The sequence below is a fragment of the Cryptotermes secundus genome, unplaced genomic scaffold, assembly GCF_002891405.2.
Source record: "Cryptotermes secundus unplaced genomic scaffold, Csec_1.0 scaffold50, whole genome shotgun sequence".
Taxonomy (NCBI): domain Eukaryota; kingdom Metazoa; phylum Arthropoda; class Insecta; order Blattodea; family Kalotermitidae; genus Cryptotermes; species Cryptotermes secundus.
Window position 1 is genome coordinate 926,911 of NW_019721758.1, and position 26,474 is coordinate 953,384.

Below are 26,474 nucleotides of genomic sequence, written 5' to 3' on the forward strand. Positions count from 1 at the left end.
CTTCACGGTTCATAAATATGCCAAGAATATTTGTTGTGCCGCGTATGTTTCACAGGCCGGGCATGTCGTCGTGTGATTACTTAAATGAACGGCGTGTGCTAATAGAACTGAACTGTGGAGCAGCACAATTTTCAAACTCAGCTTTGAGGGCTCGAGAAATGATAATTCTGTTGATCGAAGGCTTCCATGACCGAATCAACACAATTACAGTTCACCAAAATACCTTCCTGAGAAACAAATATGATATATTTTCACTGCTTTCGGAATAATTATATTCTAGATGCCTTTCGCAGAAGATCCCAAACTTTTAACCTGAAAGCCGAAAGCTGATACTGTTTTTTCTGACAAAGTCATATCCTGGGCAGACTCACCGAGGCTTGTTGGGTAAAGACACGAGGCTCTAACGATGAATAAGATGGTTCAAATTACGAGAAATTAAGGCCAATAAAATATACGAGGTTCACCGAGCGAACTCACATAACTGACAATGAAAACCAACATGTCAGTTGAGCGCCAAAACTGAACAAGTACGGACATGACTTAAACAAAAACACACGCAGAACCATACAAAGCAACGGAGGGACAAGTGGCAAATCCAACCTCCTTCCTAATGTAATGCAAATCCTAAATAATCTACTGTCGCGTATTGGGCGTATAACGCGACAAATAACTTCACGCCGTATTTGATATAGCGAATTTTATTTCACATTCGCACTTACAATCACACAATTGACAGTTTTAGAACTACGGCTATCTGCAGTATCACAAATACTACACTCCAAATGCCACAATACAACTGACTGGTTGCTGGATAACTCGGATGTAACTCGGAGGTAGCTCGAGGACTAACTGTGAATAGCCTTCGCTGCTCCTCATGTAGCCTCGATCGGACAATACAGAAAACGGCCACGTAATAAGCACCCTTGTTGCCTGGCGCTGTGTTGCTAGCAACGCTAGCGGTAGTAACCGCTGTTACTACCGTCGTCTCTCGCAATCCTGTTTACCCGCTCTGCCTAGCAACCCGCGGTACCCTTGGTGACGTCATCGCTGTTGACTCGCGTTGCATAGCGACCAGGATGCTAGGACTCGGCTAACTTCGGCTCACTTCGGCTTCGCTCGGCTCATCACGGCTGGCGGGGGGGGAGGGGCGTCATCCATAGCTCAACATGTCACACTACATTCGTGTGTCAATCGGAAAAGTATGGGCGGCAGAAACACTGTTTTCATTTTCGAAATAAGTGCACAAAAAGAAAATACACATTAGCTAGAAACATCCGTGTCGTGAAAGCCTTGAACAGCGCAACCAGCCAAGCGCAGAATAAGAAATAAAGCCCCAAACTTCAGTGCTGCCTGGTAGAGATATTGCAAACCTCGAGAAATTTAGACAAACGAGTATGGAAAATGGTGAGATGGTGACTAGGAGGGTAAACCGAACAGTCACCGAAAACCTGCTCCAATGTCATTACTCCATATCGAATCTCACATGAGTTAACTGGGACTGAGCCCGAGCGTAAGCGGTGAGAAGCCATAATTTGCCCACCTGACCTAACAGCATTCGGCTCCGAGTGCATTCAAGTTCGGTATCTGAAGGAGGTGCGCACAGAAAGTTCTGTGCTGTTTTCATGCCGGTCCGTCTCAGTGTACTCTAACCCCGACCTTGCATGAAGCCTAAACCGAAATTCATGCGTTCTCAAAACGCTTCAGTTATCGCACACGGATACACCTCATTACGGTATACTTTCATTTTAAACATTTTCCGATATGGTGAATGTTTAACGAAATACAGAAGAAAAGTATAAATTGACGTTTCCAGAGTTATGGCACCTTGCATCAGACTTCTGCCGCGAAGATTGAAGTAGGATCTAAAGGAAACTACAAGGTATCATAATCCAGAACACAGAAATCTACATTTTCACCGCCGTGAAATTTGGGTAGTGCCTTCAAATAGGTAACGGCTGCTTCCAACACTGTTGGACCGTGCAGACCATACAATATACTGCCGCAAATCCTCCATTTTGCCTTTTAGGCTCAGGTATTATTCCAATTATTCTTTCAGCTATTTATAATGCTGTGCGAGATTTGAGGTTCGCATTGAGGTGACTGTCACAATACCTAAAGACTAAGGGACCGACAATCTTTGAAACATCCGTAACATCCAACCTCACTGCAGAGTGTTACATTATAGAAAATAGTAATCTTCATTAATGACTTCATATTGATACTAATCTTTACCTGAATAACGTATGGATATGTAAATTGCCGAGCTGGACGGCGCAGCGGCAAAGCTCGCTCTAAACTCGTACTCGGGAAATACCTGGTTCGCATCTCGGCCTTGAGGTTGACCTCTGTCCCTCCAGGTCGAGGTAGTACCTCGATTAGACCACGATGGCTTCGTTCCAAATCATTCCCAATTCATTATTCACCAATAACCCTGTCACTCGAGGCTACGATTTCAGATACTTAACAAATAAAAAAAAAACTTCGTGGCCTGTAGTCTACAAGCGAACTATACCGACCGAGCGACAGCCGCATGTCGGCGAAGTTAGTGCCAATTTTTGCGGACAGAGGGTGTCACGTGGTCAGGGCAACGGATCCCCACGGCCGGTAATCTCGGGTTTCTAGACCGGATTCAGATATCTACACCTTCGTGAAATAAACAACAAAAGAAGATTGGATTCAGCCGACTCCAGTGATGGTCTTCTGCAAACACGCTAACGAACCTTAGAGGTTCATAAAATCATGGAATATCTTAAAACACCAAAGTAACTATCAGCTTTTCTCTAAGTACTCTGCACAAATGGGAATGGTTAGGCGTACCTAAATTCTGTGTAAATTTTTCATACAACGGTCACTTATTTTATTTCAGTTCCAGTTACATACCTCCCGCTGTGATTCTCATATTTTCTGAAGCAATATGTATGGTACTCTACGTTCCGCTTGAATATAATGCAAACGATTATCGATAGTGATGCCACCTTTCGAGACAGAATTGGTATCGCGCACTCTTCAGCCCCACTGTACTGACCCAGCTCTGTAACGTAGCAGCCGCGTATACCGGACACTTCGTAATTTCCAGCTTCCTACTTGTCGACTGGACCATTAATTCAGGGGTGTCATCGTTATGATACATGATATAATGGGAATAATATAAGCCATGACGAGCCCTGTGTGAGGAAGCTCCGAGTCAGTGTTCTTCCATATCTCAAGAGCAAAGTTTCATTACAGAATAAAGGAACGCTGTAATGTAATAATTACCGCCCCATCCTTGCATGTGAGAGACATTTGCTTAGAATCTTTCTCGACAAGCTACACTGACTTCATTAAACGGGCTCCATGTTTCATGCTTTTAACGTGAAGTAGCTAAATCTGACGCAATGTAAGTATGTCCAAACCCCTTTTATGTTCTACATTTAATGAACCTTTATTCAATTTTGTACCGCTGATGTACACAATCAGTGGTCAGATGAATTTCACTTCGACATGCATAGGTCCATTATAACCCTTTTTTAGTTTCTTGGGATGGGTGAGACTGAGTTCATTTGGTACGTCGGCCACTAATGGCCTAGACCATGAGTGTGGAGAAGTCGGTGGAATGAAAATTTGCAGGGGAAACCGTAGTACTCGGAGAAAACCTGCCCCAGTGCCACTTTGTCCACGACAAATTCCACATGACCTGACCTGGGAAGCCGGTGACTAACTGCCTGAGCACAGCCTTATTAATGACCCTTACTTCACGTGAAACCAAATTAAAATTTGAAATGAATTTCGGTATGACAAAATAAAGGTCACATTAAAAAAGAATGTTTAATTAAAATTAGTTGTAATATTTTGAGTTCTTAATTTTCACTGAAATTTGATTTCGTTCGGTTACTTTACGAATCTGTGTCAAGTTCGGAAGTCACTTACTCACACAAGACTCTGAACCAGTGATTTAGGGAGGGGGGGGGGAGCTGCAGTGTTCCGTTTTAAGGCAGTATCCTAACATTGGCCTGGTAGAACTAAGGAAAGCGCTACTTCTGCGAGCTAACCGGAAGCCAGTCAGGCAGTCTGCGCTGTACCAAGCTGCTCAGTTGCGGCAATGTACGTAGTAGCGTCTCACTGCACTGGTTGAAATACGTATAGAGCGGGCTATTGTTTGGTGTGCTCCTTGTGAAGTTACGGGAGAAGTGATGCTTATTGTTGGTTGTGATGTGTACGCTATCAATCTAGTCTGTATTACTAGGGCACAATGCCTGAAGCAGATCGAGCAGGTGACTGTAGCGGTAATCATACAGACTTCTATTCGGGAAGTTCTCGGCTCGAATCTCAACTGGGATACCAGCTTATGTTTCGTGTGTCTCGTTGGTACCTCTAGGAAAATGTCCGGATCTTGCCTCCATTAGGTCATGATCCGGATCTTGCCTCCATTAGGTCATGATACATATGATACATTCCTTCTAGATCATTTCCAATTCATTATCCAGTATTCATTCTACTGACAGTGCCCTACAGGCAACAACAAGAAGGATACTACACTCGGTAATGTTCCTGCTCAGGGACTGGAGTCCGAAGCCTCATTTCCTTAGCAGGAGGCTAAGGCGCTTAACCTCGTGTGCCAGAGATGGCGAACCACTGGCAGTGGTACCAAATTTGGCACTGACTGGGATATCGGCTAGCACCTGTTATTACAAGTTAATCTACATAGCATCTGGAACCACTTGATAATTCAAAAGTTCACCAAGATATGGGTATAGTTCTTTAAGTCTTTTCTGTTTTTTTTAAATTAAATTTTAAATTCGCACACGGGGTGGGGAGGGTGGAGTCCAGCTGGGTCCACTCGGCACGTCGGCCACTGATTGGCCTATTGTACCTGCTCTAGGTGATTATGATGATGGAGAATTTGATGGAATGAAGATTGGCAGGAGAAACCGAAGTACTCGGAGAAAACCTGCCCCAGTGCCACTTTGTCCACCACAAATCCCACTTGACCAGACACGGGCCGCCGCGGTGGGAAGCCGGCGACCAACCGCTTGGGCTATGGCGCGGCCGTCAGCCTTTTCTGTTAGGCTAGGAACACGCACAGCGAGATCGGTCTACGACGTCCGTACGGTTCATGTCGCATCTAGTAGTAGAATATAAAGCGTAGTCTTAGCTTTCATACGTGACGACATACGACATCTACCGTACGACAGTCGGAGAGCAAAGAAATGTATTTGGTCGCTCTATTGTGAAAAGGAGATCGTACGGCAAAGAAATCGTACGACGTTTTTCTGTACGAACGATGTTGCTGTGTGTGTTCCCAGCCTTACTCTACATATACCGAATACGAATGTTCAGAAGTGGGGTTATCTACCTAGACAGCTAACGGCACGAGACTTATAACACTGTGCCTGTGCTTCGGTCTCTGGGATACGCCTCGCAGAATGCTGATGGTTATACAATGTTACAGAGAAAGCTGCCATTGCTGTCTTCAGGATTAATGACTTTGGACAGGAACACATCTTACCTACCAGACTGCAGATCTCGCGTTAGGTATTGTGTCGGGAGGATAAGCCGTGATTGGATAACAGAGGAGCAGGATGCTAACCAATAGGGATCGAACACGTGGTTGCTGGAATGTCTGACGAAACGCGGGAAAACCTTCAAAATTCGACGAAACCTTGGCCAGAAAACACAAAAAGCGGAACCACAAGAACTAATTTTGTTGTTAATTATTCTGAACCGTGATGATCAGGGTTGGCGCATGTCTAAATGCAGGTACCCAAGACGAGAAATTTCGCTTTCCCTCGGTTACAAAGAAATAATTTTCTCAAAACTTCGTCTCAACCACTAACAAGAAATTGAAAACCGTAATCGGTGTCCTAATTTTAAAAGTTTCGATTACGTTCTTGCATGCCATGTTCAGATTTACTGCCAGTTATGGTTCCAACATGAAAAATATAAAGAAAAATTAATTTCCACCAAACATAAACGAAAAAAATTAAATACAATAAAACAAATAAAAACTGTTGTAATATTTACTGTCCATAAAGTCGGGCAGCCTTTCTCCTGTGCTATGGCACCAACCCTGACCGCGAAATACATTGAATGAACACTAACAAGCCGTTTCACAACATTAATACCGTCTGTATCGCTATCAAATGCACGCAAACAGTCCAGGAAACAAAGAACCGCCCAAGATATCTCAAGTCCACCGGGTGGCACTGAACCAACTGGAATATCTGACAGCATTTATTTATTGGCCAGTAATTTTTATGGTTTATATTCCTTGTCCGGAGTGTACACTGTGGGTGCACCCTGAAGCATGTCTAATCATAATCCTACCAGTCGGTCTCATTAAAATGTTCTGGCCTCTTTATGACTGACGGAACAAATAAACTGTTAAAATGACAAGCTGAAGACCTTAACTAGTATTAACGGCTCTAGCAATGCTAGATTCATGACTGCATCTTAGTACATTGCCACAATTCGAGATACAAAACCCTCTCGTTTTCCTCTCTCAACTGCCATTTCGGTCTGCAGACCTAGAAACCTTGTCGATCCTCTGTAATATTTTCATATCATCAGAGTTCCAAAAGAAACATTTCATACGTTGAACAGTTATAACTCATCATAACTTCATAAAGCAGAGCCCAAACTGAGAAACTTGTAGTTACTCAGCTAGTCACGAAATTCCTCCCCTTTATGAAAATAAAAAATTTGTTACTATGTTAACAAATACCAGATGCTAGACCGCATTGTGCCTTTCATCCAGAACATTTTGGCTTCTCGTCTGCTGTCCAAAAACATAAAAATTAGAATATACAAAACTATAATTTTGCCTGTTGTTCTGTATGGGTGTGAAACTTGGTTTCTGACATTAAGGGACGAACAAGGACTGAGGGTGTTGAGAAGAATATCTTGACCGAAGAGAGACGAAGTGACAGGAAATGATCAAATCAAGGGTGAGCAGGCCATGTGGCACTAATGGAGCAGAGGATAAATGCATATAGGATATTGGTGGGAAGGCCGGAAGGAAGGAGAGCACTGGGAAGACCCAAGGCGTAGTTGGGTGGACAATATTAAAATGGATCTTAGAGAGAAAGAATGGTATGGATTGGATTGATCTAGCTTAGGATAGGGACCAGTGAAGGGCTCTTGTGAACCTTCGGGTTCCATAAAATATTAGGAAGTTCTTGAGTAGCTGCACAATTGGCGGCTTTTCAAGAAGGGCTCAGCTCCAAGAGTGAGAGTGAATGTGAGACCGCATCGTGAGCTTCATGAATCCAAATGACACAAAACCCGTTCCTTTAAGATTTACCTTTTCTTTTTTCGCTTAGTGGGGGGTGGAGTCCAACTGAGTCCACTGGGCACGGCGGCCACTGATTGGCCTATTGTACGTGCCCCAGGTGATTATGATGATGGAGAATTCGGTGGAATGAAAATTGGCAGGGGAAAACCGTAGTACTCCGACAGAACCCGCCCCATCTCCACTTTGCCCACCACAAATCCCACTTGACCAGACCCGGGATCGAAGACGGGCCGCCGCAGTGGGAAGCGAGCGACTAACCGCTTGAGCTATGGCGCGGCCTCTAATATTTACCTTAATGTTACCCTACCGTCTATTTATATATACCCGACGTGGCCTGTCCTTTCAAACTATTTAACTGTTGTGTTTGTTAAATTCTTGTCGTCTGAGACATGCCTATGTATTTTTTTTCCTTGGCACTACAGTCCCAGTGGGCCTAGGCCTACCTCTATGAACTTCTCCGTTCACTTCGGTTTTTCTAGATCTTACACATTTGGTAGGACTCGTTGGGAGGGTGATCAGCTCGTCGCAAGGCCTCTGCCCGTACACAAAGACAGAAAAACGCACACACACAAACTAAACATCCATGCCCTGAGTGGGATTCGAACCAACGATCCCGGTTTCCAAGCGAGCGAAGACAGTACATGCCTTAGACCGCTCGGCTACGCCTAATGTATTATACCCCCTAATTTCACAACTGTAGGCTAACAGCAATTAGCGAAGAGTGCAAATGAAAATTCCACAGAATGTAAATGTTTCTATCCTACTGTTAATTACTTTAGGCCTGTCTTAGTCATAAATATTCTTCCCAACATCCTGTTCGAATACACCACCAAACTGCGACATTTTGTTGGGATAAGCGACCAAGTTTCACGCTCATATAAAACAAGTAAAATTATGATCACTTTAATAATTAAATTCTTTTAAAAGGAGAAACCATTTGTATTGAGCTGGACGGTAGGAATGATTCTCTGAATAAAGTTCACAACTTCATACGGACTGCTGTCGATACAGTCTGCTGTAGGTTATCTGGAACAAAATGTAAAGCAGCCCGAGTCACTGCGGTAATTATGAGGACTGTCGTCTGGTAATCATTGACGTTTCGGCGAGACTTGCTTTCTCCATCTACAGAGTACCTTCTACCGTGTATAGAGAGGCAGTGTCTTCCTCCGAAATATCGGCGTGTTACCTCCAGCTTCAGAGTACATTTTACTCTGAATGTAGAGCCAGCACGTTCCTCTGAAACGTCGGTAACGGTCTAGCAGGCTGCATTTCGTCACATCCCAAAAACATGCGTGTTGTATTTTTTTTATTGCTAGTGGGGTGGGACTAAGTCCCTTGTACTGCGACCACTTCTGGCCTATTACCAGCCCCAGATGATAGGTGAGGGTGATTGTGGAGCAATTGGTGGAATGAAGATTGGCAGGGGAAACCGAAGTACTCGGAGAAAACCTGCCCGAGCGCTACTTTGTCCACCACAAAACCCTTGACCAGACCCGGGACCGAACCCGGGCCGCTGCGGTGGGAAGCCAGCGATTAACAGCTTGAGCTATGGCTCGGCCCCTGCTCCGTGAGGTTACTAACGCGCTTAAAGTAACTACGCATGTAATTAGTGACACGTGATTAAACTGAACTGGCGTAATGAACACGCCGAACAGTTAAGTTATTCGGTTAAACAGGATAAAAATATTTCTGAACCGAATTGCATGCTTATGTTCTCGGTAAGCTTACAGTAACTTAGTTTCAAACGAACACAATTAGGAAAGATGGACAGTAAAATTCACGTCAGAAATTACTGTGAAATAAGTTTAATATTAGAAAGAAATATGAAGTTGATAAGAACACATGCCTGAGTTCCTCAAACACACACGCTCTCTTCTTACATCTACTCGTAGGTAAACGCATGCCAAGGAATGTTTTGTGGTTTTTGAGATGTTCGTTTAAATATTTGTTATAACGAAGGAACTTTCCTAAGCATTTCATGTGAAAGCGTAAATTGGCTTGATGTATGAAGCTTAAATTGCCTTGATATATGGACTACAAAGTGGCTTGAAAAAATAAATAAAAAGAGACTTGAGCTGCAGGCATCGAGATGTGCTCCTGAATAAGGCAATCGCAAACCCAAACCAATTACTCTTATATAAACCCATCTGAACTGTGTCAAGGTACACAACGGCGAACCTTGAAGCTGTAATAAAAAAGTAACACTATTCACCCGCCGACAAAGGCAGATGCAAATCACGTGTCTGTCTGACCGACCGCAGCAGCTTACGAGTTCTTGGTATTATGTGCGTCAAATGAACGCATAACTGTGATACCGTCTGTCGATCCTGTCTGCATGTCCCACCTCCGGTCTTACATAAAAAAAAATTCCGTACTCTGAAAGCAGTGGACGACAAATAACAACCCTTCCTGTCGCGTGTTCAAAAGACATGAGTTTTGCAAGTTTTTCTAACGCTCAGCTCGGAAATGACCTCGAAGTTTTTTCCATCAGCCACCAGTTATAAGTGAATTTAAAATGTAAAACAATTTCAGGTAATTTAAAAGACGTAATAACACTATCAAAGCATAAATTGCGTATTGAATTAATCTAAATTATTTTTCTCTATCTCCTCTTGCTCCCACTTTCGAGCATAGGGCTGATTTCTCAGTTTCGTGATCAGTTTACAGATGGCAGGACTCCTTGGACGGGCGATCAGCTCGTCGCAAGGCCTCTACCTAAACACAGGACAACACAAACACAGAATAAACGCATATACACACCAGACATCCGTGCCTTGTGTGGGGTTCAAACCCACGATTCCGGCTTCCGAGCGATCGAACACAGTACATGCCTCAGACCGCTCGGCTACCGTGACCGGCAATCTAAAATTCAGCTACTTATTACTTCTGTTTATGTTCTCTATCTCCAGTAGTAATCAGCCGACGTGCTGGGGATCCTGATGAAAGCGTTCCTCATGCTCATCAGTAACAAGTTAGTGGCTCTTTGGATCCCACGAATTTGCAGACATTCATAAGTTCATTAGTAAGTTACTCGACACTTCCTACTTCAAGTTTCTGAGGAAATCGGTGCTCGCAAGCTGCACCTTCCACTTGACTTAAAAGTTTCGTCACCCGCGCTGTCTCTCAGGAATTCTCTAATTTGATGGCCCACATGTATCTAGCCCTTCTTTGATCTCAGCCTCGCTAATCTTCAGAAATTTCTGTTTTACTATAGAGCGAGTTTCACTTACATTTCACACAGCCCTAACGGAATTTTCCATTAAAACAAACTTAATAAGAAGCGGTGGCAAGAATCTTTTTGGACTAACCAGAGACTGTTAATATTATTTGTCCTGCAATGCTTGTCGAGTTGGCAGTTCTTTCTTTGAGTAATGTCATACTCGCGCTCCACTCCACGATTCACAGAGGAAACACCAAAATTTCGTACGGCCCATTTTAAACGAAGCAGAACACCATCATTTTCAAGCCCTCACGGTTCATAAATATGCCAAGACTATTTGTTGTACCGCATGTTTCACAGGGCGGACATGTCGTCGTGTGATCACTTAACTGAACGGCGTGTGTTAATAGAACTGAATTGTGGAGCAGCACAATTTTCAAACTCAGCTCCGAGGACTCGAGAAATGATAATTCTGTTGATCGAGGGCTTCCATGACAGAATCAACACAATTACAGTTCACTAAAATACCTTCCTGGGAAACAAATATGATAAAATATATTTTCAGTGCTTTCGGAATAATTATATTCTAGATGCCTTTCACAGAAGATCCCAAACTTTTAACCTAAAAGCCGAAAGCTCTTACTGTTTTTTCTGACAAAGTCATATCCTGGGGAGAATCACTAAGGCTTGTTTGGGTAAACACATGAGGCTCTAACGATGAATAAGATGGTTCAAATTACTAGAAATGAAGGCGAATAAAATACACGAGGTTCACTGAGCGAACTCACATAACTGACAAATGAAAGCCAACATGTCAGCTGAGCGCCAAAACGGAACAAGTACGGACATGACTTAAACAAAAACACACGCAGAACCATACAAAGCAACGGAGGGACAAGTGGCAAATCCAACCTCCTTCCTAATGTAATGCAAATCCTAAACAATCTACATTCGTGTGTCAATCGGAAAAATATAGGCGGCAGAAACATTGTTTTAATTTTCGAAATAAGCGCATAAAAAGAAAATACACATTAGCTAGAAACATCCGTGTCGTGAAAGCCTTGAACAGCGCAACCAGCCAAGCGCCGAATAAGAAATAAAGCCCCAAACTTCAGTGCTGCCTGGTAGAGATATTGCAAACCTCGAGAAATTTAGACAAACGAGTATGGAAAATGGTGAGATGGTGACTAGGAGGGTAAACCGAACAGTCACCGAAAACCTGCTCCAGTGTCATTACTCCAAAACAAATCTCACATGAGTCAACTGGGACTGAGCCCGGGCCTAAGCGGTGAGAAGCCACAATCTGCCCACCTGACCTAACAGCATTCGGCTCCGAGTGCATTCAAGTTCGGTATCTGAAGGAGGTGCGCACAGAAAGTTCTGTGCTGTTTTCATGCCGGTCCGTCTCAGTGTACTCTAACCCCGACCTTGCATGAAGCCTAAACCGAAATTCATGCGTTCTCAAAACGCTTCAGTTATCGCACACGGATACACCTCATTACGGTATACTTTCATTTTAAACATTTTCCGATATGGTGAATGTTTAACGAAATACAGAAGAAAAGTATAAATTGACGTTTCCAGAGTTATGGCACCTTGCATCAGACTTCTGCCGCGAAGATTGAGGCAGGATCTAGAGGAAACTACAAGGTATCAGAACCCAGAACACAGAAATCTACATTTTCACTGCCGTGGAAACATGAAACACATTACAAATGTAATGACACCAGCTTGGAACTTTACAGATACATTTGTATCTGTTGTAATAACTGAATATCCAGGACAACGAGGTGGGTATAATCGCACAATGCATGTAGAAAATACGCGTTGTCCCTATGTAATTCTCGTTCCTCTTCATTTTCCTACATAACTTAACATTTCAATATCTCAGTTTCACTGTCATTGCAATCAAATGAAGAATTTGCTGCAACAGTGAGTTATCCTGATGACAGGCATGTGCTAAGCCTTGCAAAGCGAAATGATCAGTGTAGTTTATACAGCGCTATTACGTAAACCAACCAACGGTAATGTGATCTCAGGAAGCCACTAGTTAGTTAGTTATTGGAGAGGGTGGGTTTCCCCATGCACTTAGACCAGTACTGGTCCATTGTGCTTCCCTCTATGATATTCTACCAGTCTCTATACCCTACCGATAATGGTGCGTACCATCAGTCCCGCCGAGCAAGCGAGTTCGGCCTCCACTTGCTTTGGCGGTGTCTATAATGCTTCCCCCATCTATCAGAGGCCTTAGAGACTATTGTTGGGCGGGAAACGTTCTTGAATTTGGCTCAGTTATCTCCTTTGGAGATATGAGGTTGTTTTACGTGCCGTAAAGTTATGACACGGGACACACGGCTTAAAGTCCCTCCCGGAGGACTTGTTCCCTGAATTTTTCCGCCCTTAAAAATTCGACGACCTCCGCCGGGTATTTGAACCCGCGTACCACGAGTCATGAGGTGGGAACTTTACCTCTAGACTACGAAGGCCGCTAGGAAGCCACTAACTGTACAACAAACGTGCTACATTAACTAAACAGCTCTAGCCATGAAACACACCGCTTCTTGAGACACTGCTAGTCTCTCAACTTGTCAAGAAATTCTCCGCCGCTTATAGAACCCAAAGATCGAGTGTCACATGCACGGAGTTTGTCACTTATCTTGACCTTGAACCAGAAGAATCCAGTCCACGTCACATCCTAGTCTTCTTAAAATAAATAAGCAATTAAATAACCTAGAAAAACAAACACCGTGTCAGAAATTTCAACATATAATTCCGCCATACTCTAGTGCATGGAACGTAACCTTCCTGTTAGTTTTCCGTCTCCTACGGCGCACTACAGATGTGAAATTCACTGCCAATGCTTGTCAGACGATAACTACAGCTGTTAAAGTGAGATGCAAGTATTTCAGTGTAACCTTCTTTTGGGAGGGAAGGGTGATGGTGTTCGAAACCTCGATCCCAATGTTTTTCTTGTTTCTACTCAGGCCTACATAAGCAAACCTTAACGTCTTACTGTGGGCGACACCTTTTCCTTTAAGTTTTATCTACTATATATGTATTTCGATGTAGACAAGGAAAGAAACAGTATGCCGGACGAAGACCTGGTACTTGTTTGTTTATTAATACTGTGACGGGTTGCTCAAAGCATTAAGATATGGAACCCGAAGAAACCTGTGTAACGCGGTCAACAACAGAATTTAGGTTACTTAGTAATGAAGGTCTCAATCTCAACAGAGAACTACTGAAGACGTCTCCTAGGCAACGGATATAGAACAGGCAGTTAACATCGGAGAAGCAAAATGAGAGCCCTTCAAGGAGATCTCCACACGGTTCGGACACAACCTACCTCAGCGAGAAAATGACCAAAAGGGGGCAGAATACGACAGAAGAATACAGAAGGATAAAGAAGAGAAAACTAGAGGCTAGTTCAAGAATTAGACAACAGTGACATTCGTTATCCAGGAGGAGTCAAATGTGTGAACTGTTGTAATGAAGTAAAGCAGTAAAACATTTCAACGGTTGGCTGTTCTTATTAGCCAGTACGTTAACAAAATTATAATCACCAGGCCCTGGTGGGCTACTGGTCAGCACAGTAGCCTTCTTATTCGAACAGCCTTGGGTTCGATCCCAATTGTTTCCCTTATATCAGGATAAAAAGTAACTCGTGGTTTACTTAATAACCCTTCCAGTACTTCAAATTATGGCATAAAATGGTAGGTTGATTAAAGAGTGATGACTTGGAAAGGCTGTGGAATGGAGCGGCCATGGTCTCTGTGAAGGGTCTGAAGAAAACTATGAAAAACCTACATGCTCTAAATCAGTGATTTTCGACCGGTGTGCCGCGGGAGTTTGGGAGAAGTTCGAAAAGAAGAGAGAAAAAACTAAAGAATAAACAAATCGTCGAAACGTATGATGAACATTAAAAATAACATAATGATTAGAATTTTAGCTCTTGAATTTTTAAACAATATGATGAAATCTTTGCTTAATACAACTGACGGTGTTCCTTAACAATTCTAGCGTACTGTTCGGTGGGCCGTCAGTTGAAGAAGGTTGAATAACTCTGGCCTCGATACTAAGAGAACCGTAAAATAAGCCACCAAGAAGAGAAAGGAAAACCCGCCTGCAGCACTTACTGCCCCTGAATTTGATTCTGGACTATTCGAGAACGAAGCAAACGGAGTCTGGCACGTGAGATAAATTTAACTATTCTGAAACAGCGTTAGAAGCAACCGCATTTTCTATGAGAGTTAGTGCAATCAGGAAAATATAAGTAGTATTTACGAGGACAGAAACCATAAACCTCCAGCCATAAACAAGGAAAAGCCATTTTCCAGCTCTTTATAAAGGGGTTTACTGTCTTTTAATGGCAAGTAAAGACAGTTTTATTCTCATTCACGACGTGTATGGCGACAGTGTGAAACTGTTCTGTTACATAGTCAAGCTCAACTTGTCACATCCAAGCGTTATGACAACACTCCTGTAACACACGTAAAGATTATTGGTATGCGTATGTGGTATAAATATGGATTTTATTGAGTTCCATGTTTCCTTATGATTACATTAAAGAAAGTACAAGGGAAATAATGTATTCTCAGTTACTGTATTTATCTTTTCGGAAAACATGAAGCTCACGTGGAAACACTCGAAAATAGGCGACGATGAAGGCACACAGCGGGCATAGTTCTTGTACAGTCCCGGATATAACACTTGTTATGTTACTATGCCTTTCCTCATTCTGTTTCTCCTTCGCCTCTTCATTTCTTCCTCGGTTTTCTCTCTACTCTGTCCTCTGTACAAGCCCCTTGGCCTTCTCTTTACTCCTACTGGTCCACTCAGGACTCTGGTTCCGGTACTTCCTCCAGTCAGCTAAGCCTCTTACCTTGAAGATGGAGACAGTATTACCACCCGAAACGTCGAAACTCTCTCACAGGCTAAACGGCGTCACATCCTAGAAGACAGTAAATATTCAATACGAGTATGGATCAGAACGAAATAGGGTGTAAGGATGCTGACTGGTCTCTTGTGGCTTAGGTTGGGGAGGACACCGTAAAGTACCTTCGGATTCCGTAAAAACTGGCCAAATTTGTCTAGCTGAGGGACTACCAACTTATCAAGTACTCAGGTCAATGGAGTTAGATGCTTCCAACTGTTACGGCATTTACAGTGTCGAATTTTGGATGGCCATTAGTTGGGAAACAGACAAGTTGTGCAAGGTCTACTTTAAAATACGAACCCAGCATTTTCCTCGACAGATTAAAGAGAACTACGTGACAGCTCAACAGAAAAGCGGATGCCCGGGGTGATGGAACCCTGTACCTTCCAAATACAGACTGCTTACCACTGCACCGTATGTTAGATTTCTTTTGTACGTATGTTCCACTCTATGTACGTATTGCCAACATACGTATTTTACACTCTAACCCCTGAACATCTGCACCAGACTCCCCGCCAAATAAGCCTATGTCATGCCTGCTGATACAGAACTAAGCGCTTCATATGAAACTGAAAATATGTATTACCTAGTGTCGGCTGCTACATGGGTTTGGTTGCTTCATTGCTTATTTTACGTAACAGACTGCGATATAGTATTCGTCTGTGCCACAGGATTATAGCCAAAACTTGTCGATGCCACTTGGATGTAATTCACAGCGGATCTGGTGAATACCCGAGTTCATAGTGTCACTTCTGAACAAACAAAAATGAGTCAGTGTTTTAAAAATAATAACGAAACTCCATTTAAATCCTACAACAATCAAAAATGGAAACAAAGTTGTCCAGTTTTCTAAAAACATTAGGGTAAATCAACACAAATCGAAACTTAGTTGTACAGTTTTCTAAAAACATTAGGGTAAATAAACACAAATCGAAATAAATTTGACAATTTTTCTAAAAACATCAAATCAATCCAAATAGAAACCAAGTTGTCCAGTTTCCTAAAAACATTAAGGTAAATCAACCCAAATAGAAACCAAGTTGTCCAGTTTCCTAAAAACATTAAGGTAAATCAACCCAATTTCATGACTCTGTTTTATTGTGCCGACACTTAAATCTACCAAGAAATGCGGTATGTGCTCCACAGTTAATACTCTTCCGTACAGACAGCTCCGTTACACAGACCTCTTACAACCCAATTACTAAGCCATTTATGGATAACTATAAAAAAGAACTCTGGCACCCATACCTAATTCCGTGGGAAATCTTAGAGAGTCGTACCACCAAATAAGGTACCTCACGATACTGGGTCGGTTTATACACTTCTTCCTTTCACCGAGCAAGTTGTGTAGCAACAATGCTTTAGACTCGGGTGGTACTGGATTCGAACACACGCAGGGATAATGGCTAGTCTTGAGGTTTTCGTGGTTTTCCTCAGCTTGTGGGGTAAATTCCAGGGCAGTACATCGATTAGGCCACGACCTATTTCTTCCAAATCATTTCTAACCCATCATTCATCAATTATATTACCATTCTACAGCAGATTCTGACAGCGACGTAAAATGAACCACAACCCCTTCTTCCTTTCAACCCTCGTCCACCTAATTTACTTACAATACGGCGCTGAATATTGAAAATGTTGTAAATTATGAGCTAAAAATAGGCTGTGAACGTACGAATCGTGGACAGCACGTGCATTCCAAACCACTGCCAGGAAAACCACCGAAGACCTGTCATGGAATCTAGCCATCGGTCCCAGAAGAGCGTGTGGTACCTTCTAGCAACGAAGAGTCCTAACCACTGAACCGCGATTTGTACTGTCCGGAAGAAAGCAAACAAAAGGAACTTTCCTTGAAGGTGAGGTCTTCCCGGTTTCCGTCGCGGTTTACCTACGGTAAACACGGCCGGAGCATAAGATTATCATATGTAACAAAAGAAATACTTTATTATTTAAAGTTCACACGATTTAAGCCCTGGTGTACTTGTTTTAAAAGTGGGGAGACACATAGATACGTATGTCAGTGACTGCTTTAAATCACAAGTTTAATGCTATTCACAGAGAGTATAAAAATTAAGCACTCACGAACTGAATATCTAAGAGGCAGTGACAATGAGAACGCTCCATAACCGTTACTCCGTACTTATATTTCGTAACTTGTAACCACCATTTAAGCTTGTAAAGAAGAGGTTCCTGGTTAAAAGGACTGTTCAGAGATCCTACTTTGTATTCCGGGGCTCCCTAGTTCTAGTCACAGCCTGGAGAACGGCTAGCCTAATAATTCTCACTATTTTCCTCGGCCCATCAGGCCAACTGCTGGGATATTACTTTAAAATAGTTCATATCGCTTCATTCCAAATCTCTTCTGTTCGCAGTTCCTTTTCATTCGACAATTCACAAACCAAAGAAATTTAGAGAAGCGCCCTTAATTGAACCAAATTTACTCTCAACTCTATTTCTGGCATTGATTGCTGGTGCTGTATACTGCAGATAACTCACGTTTTGGTTTCGATGGAACGCCCCATTATCATTCAGTGACCCCAGAACGCAGGATCCTTCCTGAAATAGAATCATCTCCTCCTTGCCCGTTTGCGGTTTCATCTCTCAGCTTTGGCAAGGATTTCATTTTACGAGTTCGAAAATAACCTAGCAGTCTGAGTACGGAAGATGGAATATTATCGTACTTGGGTCGGATTTCAGAGCTTATATAAAGTATACCAATACATATCACATAGGAATTGAGATTCTCAGAGCGGTGGTTACGAAGAGTCTTGTCATCTTGGATATAACGTCGTATGGTCCGTTTAAAGTCAACTGAGGTTTCGAGGCTCTGCTTGCCACCTGCTTTTAAGCTGGTTGCTAGCTGGACTTATCCTTCGACTCTGAAGATGGAGGCGATATTTCCTCCGAAACTTCCGTTGACGTTATATCCCAGAAGACATTACCCTTAATATGTATCGCAACTCTCAAAATACCAAAAAAAAAAGGAATTATTTTGTTTTGAGGAAATATTCTTTACTGGTTTAAACAACATCCGTATAGTGAGTTAAATAAAACCTCTACTGTATGCAATTTCGGCTCAGGCAGTAACAATTAGGATTACTACCTTCGAAGTAATGGCGTTATGTAGTACGGTAGATAAGTACCTACCAACCAAATTACAGGCGCTGTACATGGCGTCAGAGTACATAAGTCCTTGTTTTTATGGATCTAGCAGGTCCNCGGAATTTAGGCTCAGGCAGTAACTATTAGGATTACTAGCTTCGAAGTCATGGCGTCATGTAGTACGGTAGATAAGTACCTACCGACTAAATTACACGGCGTCAGAGTACATAAGTCCTTGTTTTTATGGATCTAGCAGGTCCAGAACCATGTAACACTTGTTAATGGATCTTTATTCAGAACCTCACCGAAGCATATGAAATAATGAGACCGAATGTGCAAGATCTAGAAAAACCGAAGTGAACGGAGAAGTTCATGGAGGTAGGCCTAGGCCCACTGGGGCTGTAGTGCTAAGGAAAAAAAATACAGTGAGCTGGATTCGGTGTTACAGCCATAGAAACGAACTGCTGACTATAAGAATTAAAATTACGTACTTGAAATACAGCTGCGCTATACCGCTGTAAATCCGATACCTACTGGTCTGCTATGCTTGGAGTTTTCTTCTATGCTTTATTATCCTCGTCCACGTTTGGAGAGAATGAAGATGATAAGTGCGGTCGATATAAGCAGACAGGCATCCTTACCTCTACTTCACTCGATCGAATCATCCGGCGAGTTAATATGAAAGTCACTTGGTTTGAGTTCCTCTGCCCTTTCGAGAAAATAGAGTAACCTTAGGGTCAGCGCAGTAATTTCCACCCCATACCTCCGGTCACTTTAAATATATCAACTTTCTCAAACCACCGTTACTCGGTATATTTCCAGACACTATGACGGAAAACTTCACTGATGTTGTAATCCACAAAAAAAAAAGTATTATTTACATTGTCGTGTAACTTATTTACATTAAGGAAAATTAATATTCACGATACACACGAAGAATCAGCTGAAATGAATCTCCATATAACAGAAAAAGGAAAAAAAAAATGTGGCATGTGCCGCCCCCAAAACCGTGCAGCCTCCGGAAAACGCTTGGTGTAGTGGAGCCTACGCGCCAGTACTCTCCTTACAATAGAGACCACGATACTTTTTGTTGGGTCATCTTTGGACTAGGCACAATACATGATCGCCATTAGTAACACAGCAGCTCTATGCTCACAAAGAATATGGAAAATGGTGAAAAAGAGGGAGACGAAATATGAAAACGATGGACCATTCACTTCGGATAAAATTCTATACCTGCCACTGTTGATCAAGTTTACATGCTGAGCCGCAAAGTTACAGCCTAAATTAAGAGGAGGCAGACAGTCCATATATGTTCATTTCGTGTTATACGAGACTTGCCCAATTAGTGTCTGTAATACTGAATCTCTCTTGAAGTCAGGTGACAGACGTCCAGCTCGTTAACACAATTTCGGAAAAAAGGATTCTGAAATTTCAGAACTCCAGAAAAAAAACACCTTCTATCATCATGGACTGGCCGCGCCATAGCTCCAGCGGTTAGTCGCTGACTTCCCACCGCGGCGGCCCGGGTTCGAACCCGGGTCTGGTCAAGTGGGATTTGTGGTGGAGAAAGTGGCACTTGGGCTGGTTTTCTCTGAGTACTTCGGTTTCCCCTGCCAATCTTCATTCCACCAAATTCTCCATCATCATAATCACCCGGGGCAGGTACAATAGGCCAATCAATGGCCGCCGTGCAGAGTGGATCCAGTTGGACTCCACCCCTCACAAAGCGAATCGTCATGGACTGGCACGGCCTGCCAATTATCAGTCAGCGTGTGTCATATAGCCTTATACATCAAGTTGGTATACTTTCCAACCAGCTGTCACGAGTAAACAAACCAAATAGCACGGGCCATGCCACTCACTTCGGAATGTGAAATACTGACCATTTCCTTGGCTATGAGCTTCGACTCTCGATTTAGCTGCATGTTTAAACAGACATCCGATTTGCAGGGAACTGGGGCGAATGAAGAAAGTCGAAGTGTAAATGTTCCTTTACATTCTGCCTTCTTTTTCCTAAATGTCAGAATTATTTGTATATTAGAAAGGAAGTGTATGTCCGTGGCTTGAGGGCCTTTTGGTTACTGTAATATCAATACAAAAAGAAGTATACATTTTCGAAAGAGCTACGAATGCCAAACCTGTGGAATGATACGAGTATTCGTGTCAGAATGAACCTTAATATAAAGAACGAATATAACACTAAGAGAAACTGCACACGAACCTGTATGTTATACTCGATACCATCCCTCTTCTCATTTAGATGTTCTTAAAGCTTGCTTGATCAACGTCTTCCAGCAACTGGCGGCGTGCTTGGGCGAACCCGGGATTATGAGAATAACCATCAAGCCACAGGGGTGGATGCTGGTGGTAGCTACCAAATACATTTCGGGCAAGAGAGTTAAATACACATTAACATTCATGAGGACGAAAATGGAAATTATGCTGACGGATAAAGTGAATAAGTAGCGGTTAATTCCACAAGCGGAAAACTCAAAATGATTTATAATTACGAATTATTGATATAATCTTTAGTCCATAAAGTGAAATAAGTATGATACTTCCTTGCAGAATTCGTAAGACTACAGACCTGCTGCACAGATTTCTAGTCCTATGTATGGGATCGCGATGAAAAATTTCGATAATATAAGTTTACGTATAATTTAAGGCCGCGCCATAGCTCAAGCGGTTAGTCGCTGGCTTCCCACCGCGGCGGCCGGGGTTCAATCCCGGGTCTGGTCAAGTGTGACTTGTGGTGGACAAAGTGGCGCTGGGGCAGGTTTTCTCCGAGTACTTCGGTTTGCCCTGCCAATCTTCATTTCACCAATTGCTCCAGAGTCACCCTCACCTATCATCTGGGGCTGGTAATAGGCCAGAAGTGGTCGCAGTACAAGGGACTTAATCCCACCCCACTAGCAATTAAAAAAACGTATAATCCAGTAACACACTCTTTTTATTGTTTGCAATTTAAGTACGAACCTGGAGCTAGCCCCAGGTCTTTGTCTTTGTTTTGAATACTGATTGTTGTGTAGACGGTACATTCTATACCTTATGTATCTTATTTACGACACACAACAGGATGCACAATATTAAGAAAAGAATGTATGTGTTAACAAGGAATATATTTTGTCATTATTTGGTTTTGCGTCCAGACAAAATTACCTTCTTATAATTAAGCATCCTTTCCAAATGAAGCTGGTCGAGCTGCTTGCGGCAGCGGTAACGTTCCGTGCTTTCATCTGGGAGACGCAGAGGTGTAGCCCTTCTGTTTGTGGTCGCCATCTTTATTAACATATGTACAGCCTAGATCAAAACTAATCATTAGGCTTTCAGACTCGTAACTTCTGCAGCTCATCAAGCTGAGCCCTTGAAGAGTTACCAGTCCGGCAGCTACTTTCAGAAATTCTATTTTTATGTGTGCTACACGCCCAACCAATTATGTTCTTGAAACGGGTTAAATAACCACGTTCATTAACGTACTGATAATGTTTGGTGAACACTGGACTAAAATTAATGCTTCCCCTGCGCGTTAAGTACCAAGCTATGAAGACGTACGTTGGAATGGTGGTATGGCTCCACACATACTTAAAATAGGCGTATGGAAACGGTACCCTGAATTATCTATTTGCTAAGAGGGGTTGGGCTCTAAAGGCGTTATGGACTCTGAACAGAAGGAAATTCCTTCTTCCTTCCGGGAATCGAACCTCGATTCCTTGGTCACATAGGCCGAATACTGGTCTCTATACGGGCTGGGCTCCGTATTTCGCAAGGGAACAGCTGTTCAAAACATCCGCTGGAACTCTCGCCGGATTTCTAATGTACAATCAGGGACTGATTAAGAACCGGAAGTTAGTTTCGTATGCCAGCCTATGACGTGGTTGGGTTGTTATGGCCGTCATCTCAGTAACGTAAAGGTCAGAGATAACACACGGATGTCTTTACTCGCTTGCAAATAGCCACACATCCGTGAATGGTGCGCTGTTCCGTTTTATGTCATTTCTCGAAACAGATTTCATCTCCGAGAGTGTGAGCTTAATATGAATCGACAAACAAACTGAATCTCAGACATGTGCGCTCACTCAACACTATTTTAAATCTCGGCGTGTTCTTACGGGCGGGGCGGCGTGGGAGGGTTGCACACCGTCAACAGGAATTTCAAGATTACATGTTTCGGATGAGTCATAATTCTTTTATTTTCATGTACGTAGCTGGGGCACCGCCGATCACACTGGCTGCGCGGTCTAGGGCATGAACTAAGGGCTGTTGCATAACTGCTTATTTCACGGTCGTTACCTAGCAATGGGTCTACATGCCACAGTATGTGTATGTACGTTTGTTCAATTTTTTGTTTGTTCGTTCGTGCGTTCAGCTGGTCGGTACGACGGAGTACTGAGTGGTTACGTAGTTTCTTTTTTCGCTTAGTGAGGAGTGGAGTACAGTTGGGTCCACTCGGCACGGCGGCCTCTGATTGGCCTATTGTACCTGCCCCGGGGTTAATTATGATGGAAAATTTGGTGGAATGAAGATTGGCAGGGGAAATTGAAGTACTCTGATAAACTCCGCCCCAGCGCCACTTTGTCCACCACAAATCCCACTTGAACAGACCCCGGGATCGAACCCGGGCCGCCGCGGTAGGAAGCCAGTGACTAACCGCTTGAGCTATGGCGCGGCCAGGTTAGGTAGTTACCTAGCTAGCTAATTAGTTTGTCTTTAATCTCTCTAAGCGAATGTCAGGATAGTACCAACAAGTACACCACGACCTCCTCCATCCAAATCCTTGCCCACTTATAATTCATGATCGTATTTCCCATCCATTCAACGCGATATAACCTCTGTAACTGAAACAGCGTCACTGAATAACCTGACTGTGCCAGTCAATGGAGAAGTCAATGTTTCAATACATAAAGGTATGGACACATGAAACGGGTGTTTAACGCTTCATATTCCGCTCTCCTGAAATGTATGCAACAGTAAATACAGTTTTTTCTTAAGCCGTTAGAACAGTAGGATTCGTTGACGTTGGAGCACGTTGTCAAGATATTGCAGTTTCTGAAGATTAACGTCTACCGGTATGTGACGAGGTAGTTGGGCACATGGCTACCGACGTTTCAGAGGAACCTTCTGTCCCAATTATCACCTCCTGCTATGAAGGTAAAAAGACGTCAGATTCCTCCGTAATGCTGGTAATCATCTACCAGACTCTACGATGTCACATCTCACAAGATACCTATATAGTCAATGCCGTGAGAATATGAAATATCGAATCGTGTTTTCCAATTGCTTGGATTTCACTGCACTGTTTAACCCCTTAAATCACAGTGGTTACTACACGTATATGGACCATCTGTTTTAACATTACAAATTCTCTGCATTTTGCTCGCAGAGTGTATTTATGTTTTTTACATGATTTTCAAAAATATTCAGTGATTATTTCCTTAAACAACATTAACCAGTTGATCTTCATAATGGAAAAGCAGCATGTTTCCTGTGAGGTAGGAACTGAAATTTTAATTATTATTTAGAAGAAATTCGTGCCCTACGGGGTTAATGAATTGCAATAAAGAATTTGCTGCTAGTTTACATAAAAATAGAACTGCAGAAACCATTCATACGAGACTGTGGTATAATTAGGACAGTTAAATTGCACAAGTAAGATATAATCAGTTATGAGTTTAGCAGTTTGCACTTCTGACCCACCTAATGAGGATTAGATAAATGGGACACGTAGCACAATCGAAATTCACACGAAAATTTAGCGAAGAAAACGAACTGGGATACATGGGCGTAGTTAGGAGGCCAATACTGAAGCGGATCTTACAGAGGCCGTGAAAAGGTTTTCAGAACGTCGTCTGAGTTCAGCTGACGTATTATAGGGTCCAATGACGGGCTGTGGTGAACACAGTGATGAAAAATACTTGGTTCCGGAAACTCGGAGAATTACTTGACGAGCTAAGCTTTGTCGCTACATTACGTGCTTCTCAATGACCATGCCCACGAGTTGGTTACGAAATTAGTTACGGAATTTATAGGGAGGTAATTATTTCAAGGAGTATATAATAAAGTGTTCCTGGGGGAAACCTCCATGTCGCTCGCACTCCCACTCAAAGCAGGTGTGACAGTGTAACACAATGTTACTGGGTCAATAAAATGACATCAGGCCGCCTGTGGCGATCTGTCGCCATGGAATGTTGTTCCCAGTATCTCCACAGTATCGATATACGATATAGCAGAATACCAACACTTTGTTTACGGATAACACTAAAGTCAAAACCGGTCTAAGCGACATTTTCGAAGTACGAAGCGTTTGATAAATTAGCGAACTGGCAATCACTTTGGCTAATAACCAATTTGGGTGCAGAAAATCAAGCGGAAAATTATCCCACTGATAATCACTAAGCTGGAGTACTAACAATCAACCGGTAACATAACTTACCGAAAATTAGTCATAAGAAACACATAAGGGTACTAACAAACAACAGACAGAATAACATGGTTTTAATCTGGCCTTCCAGGCAAACGCCTTAGATCAAGTCATGACAGCTTCCATCTGCGTCCTTTACAATTCACTGTTCATATCGTGCAGTAATTCGACGCTATAAATTACTATTTATTTACAGCATCATTAAATAAACTAAAAACATGTTGTCTAGTAATTTCCGAAACGGACGCGAAATTCACGGTATGTGCTTGGGTTACTGGCAAAATAATGCATAATAAAAGTTGCACTTCATATAGGGTAAACTCAGCTAACTTTGCACTTACTTACTTACTTACTTGTGGAGCTGAGCCCTTCTTGAGGAGAAGCCAAATCTGCAGCTACTCAAGAATTTCTCAGCATTTTATGGAACCCGAAGGTTCATTACCATGCTCACAAGGGCCTCCATTTTTCTCTATCCTGAGCCACATCAATCAAATGTCATCCTATCTCTGTAAGATCCATTTTAATACACGTATTTTGCACTACTGAAGAAAAATCTGCTATGCATTCAGGCAATTTTTAATTTTTTTATAAGTAACACAATACACAGTTTTAGCGAATTATAGCTTATTATCATTAACTGTCATATCAGAGAAACATTTAATTAATATATAGAGTGGGCGTGTGGGCATAATATTCGATGTGGAGTACAGGTAATTTCTCAATTGTCATGACAATTCCTCAATGTTATTAAGACAAATCCGCAACAGATTTATGTATGCGATACAAATATATTTAAAGCAATTTTCAGTCACCCACAAATAACAGAACTTCATGAATATCTGTAACCTTTATGCTCTCTGTACGGATTCTTCATGGTTACGAAAACACACACGGTGGGGCGCACTGGTGAAGATTTGTTCTCTCTATCACTTGCTTTGCAATCTCGAACACATATCGCTTCACCTCGATTTCACTCAATCCTAAACCAACAGATTATAGCTCAGTTATGTAGCAAATAAATGCAGTCTCACCTTCTCACGTCATTAAATGTATTCCCCACTTTTTTTTTTTTCAAAATTAGCATCTCCTTATCTGGAGGTAAAATAAACAGCCCTTACTAACGGGTTTTGGGGGGAGGAATCTTTTATTGCTTCAACATCTTGTACATTTCCCACTCGTCCTCTAAAATTCGTCCAGCTGCAGCTTTCAAGCCATTTTCAGCATAAGTTCTCCTTGCCCCTAACGGGAAGGCAATCTGCATAACATGAAGTAATACCGGGGTGGACTAAGAACGGTATACTGCAACGAATTTCATATTTATACATCGACGCCTTGCAAGGGCCGCGCCGTACCTCAAGGGGGTACTCGCTGGCTCGCCGGCGTTCGATCCCGGGTCTGGTCAATTGGGATTTGTGGTGAACAAAGTGGCGCTGGGGCAGGGTTTCTCGGAGTACTTCGGTTTCCCCTACCAATCTTCATTCCACCAATTGCTCCACACTCACCCTCACCTATCATCTGGGGCTGGTACAATAGGCCAGAAATGGCCGCAGTACAAGGGACTTAGTCCCACCCCACTAGCAATAAC

General features: G+C 42.6%; 1 protein-coding gene across 4 annotated transcripts in view; it reads right to left on the bottom strand.

The window, feature by feature from the left end:
* LOC111875591 (tissue inhibitor of metalloproteinase) overlaps positions 1 to 26,474 on the bottom strand; it is a 205,323-nt gene that overhangs the window by 34,484 nt on the left and 144,365 nt on the right. The window contains exon 1 of one of the 4 annotated variants that reach the window (XM_023871941.2): positions 2,881 to 2,914. The exons of the other annotated variants lie outside the window; for them this stretch is intronic. Within the exon in view, the coding sequence (XP_023727709.1) occupies positions 2,881 to 2,899 (19 nt within the window). The 5' untranslated portion in view covers positions 2,900 to 2,914. Of the gene's footprint in view, positions 1 to 2,880; positions 2,915 to 26,474 lie in introns of those variants that run through there. 4 annotated transcript variants of the gene reach the window in all.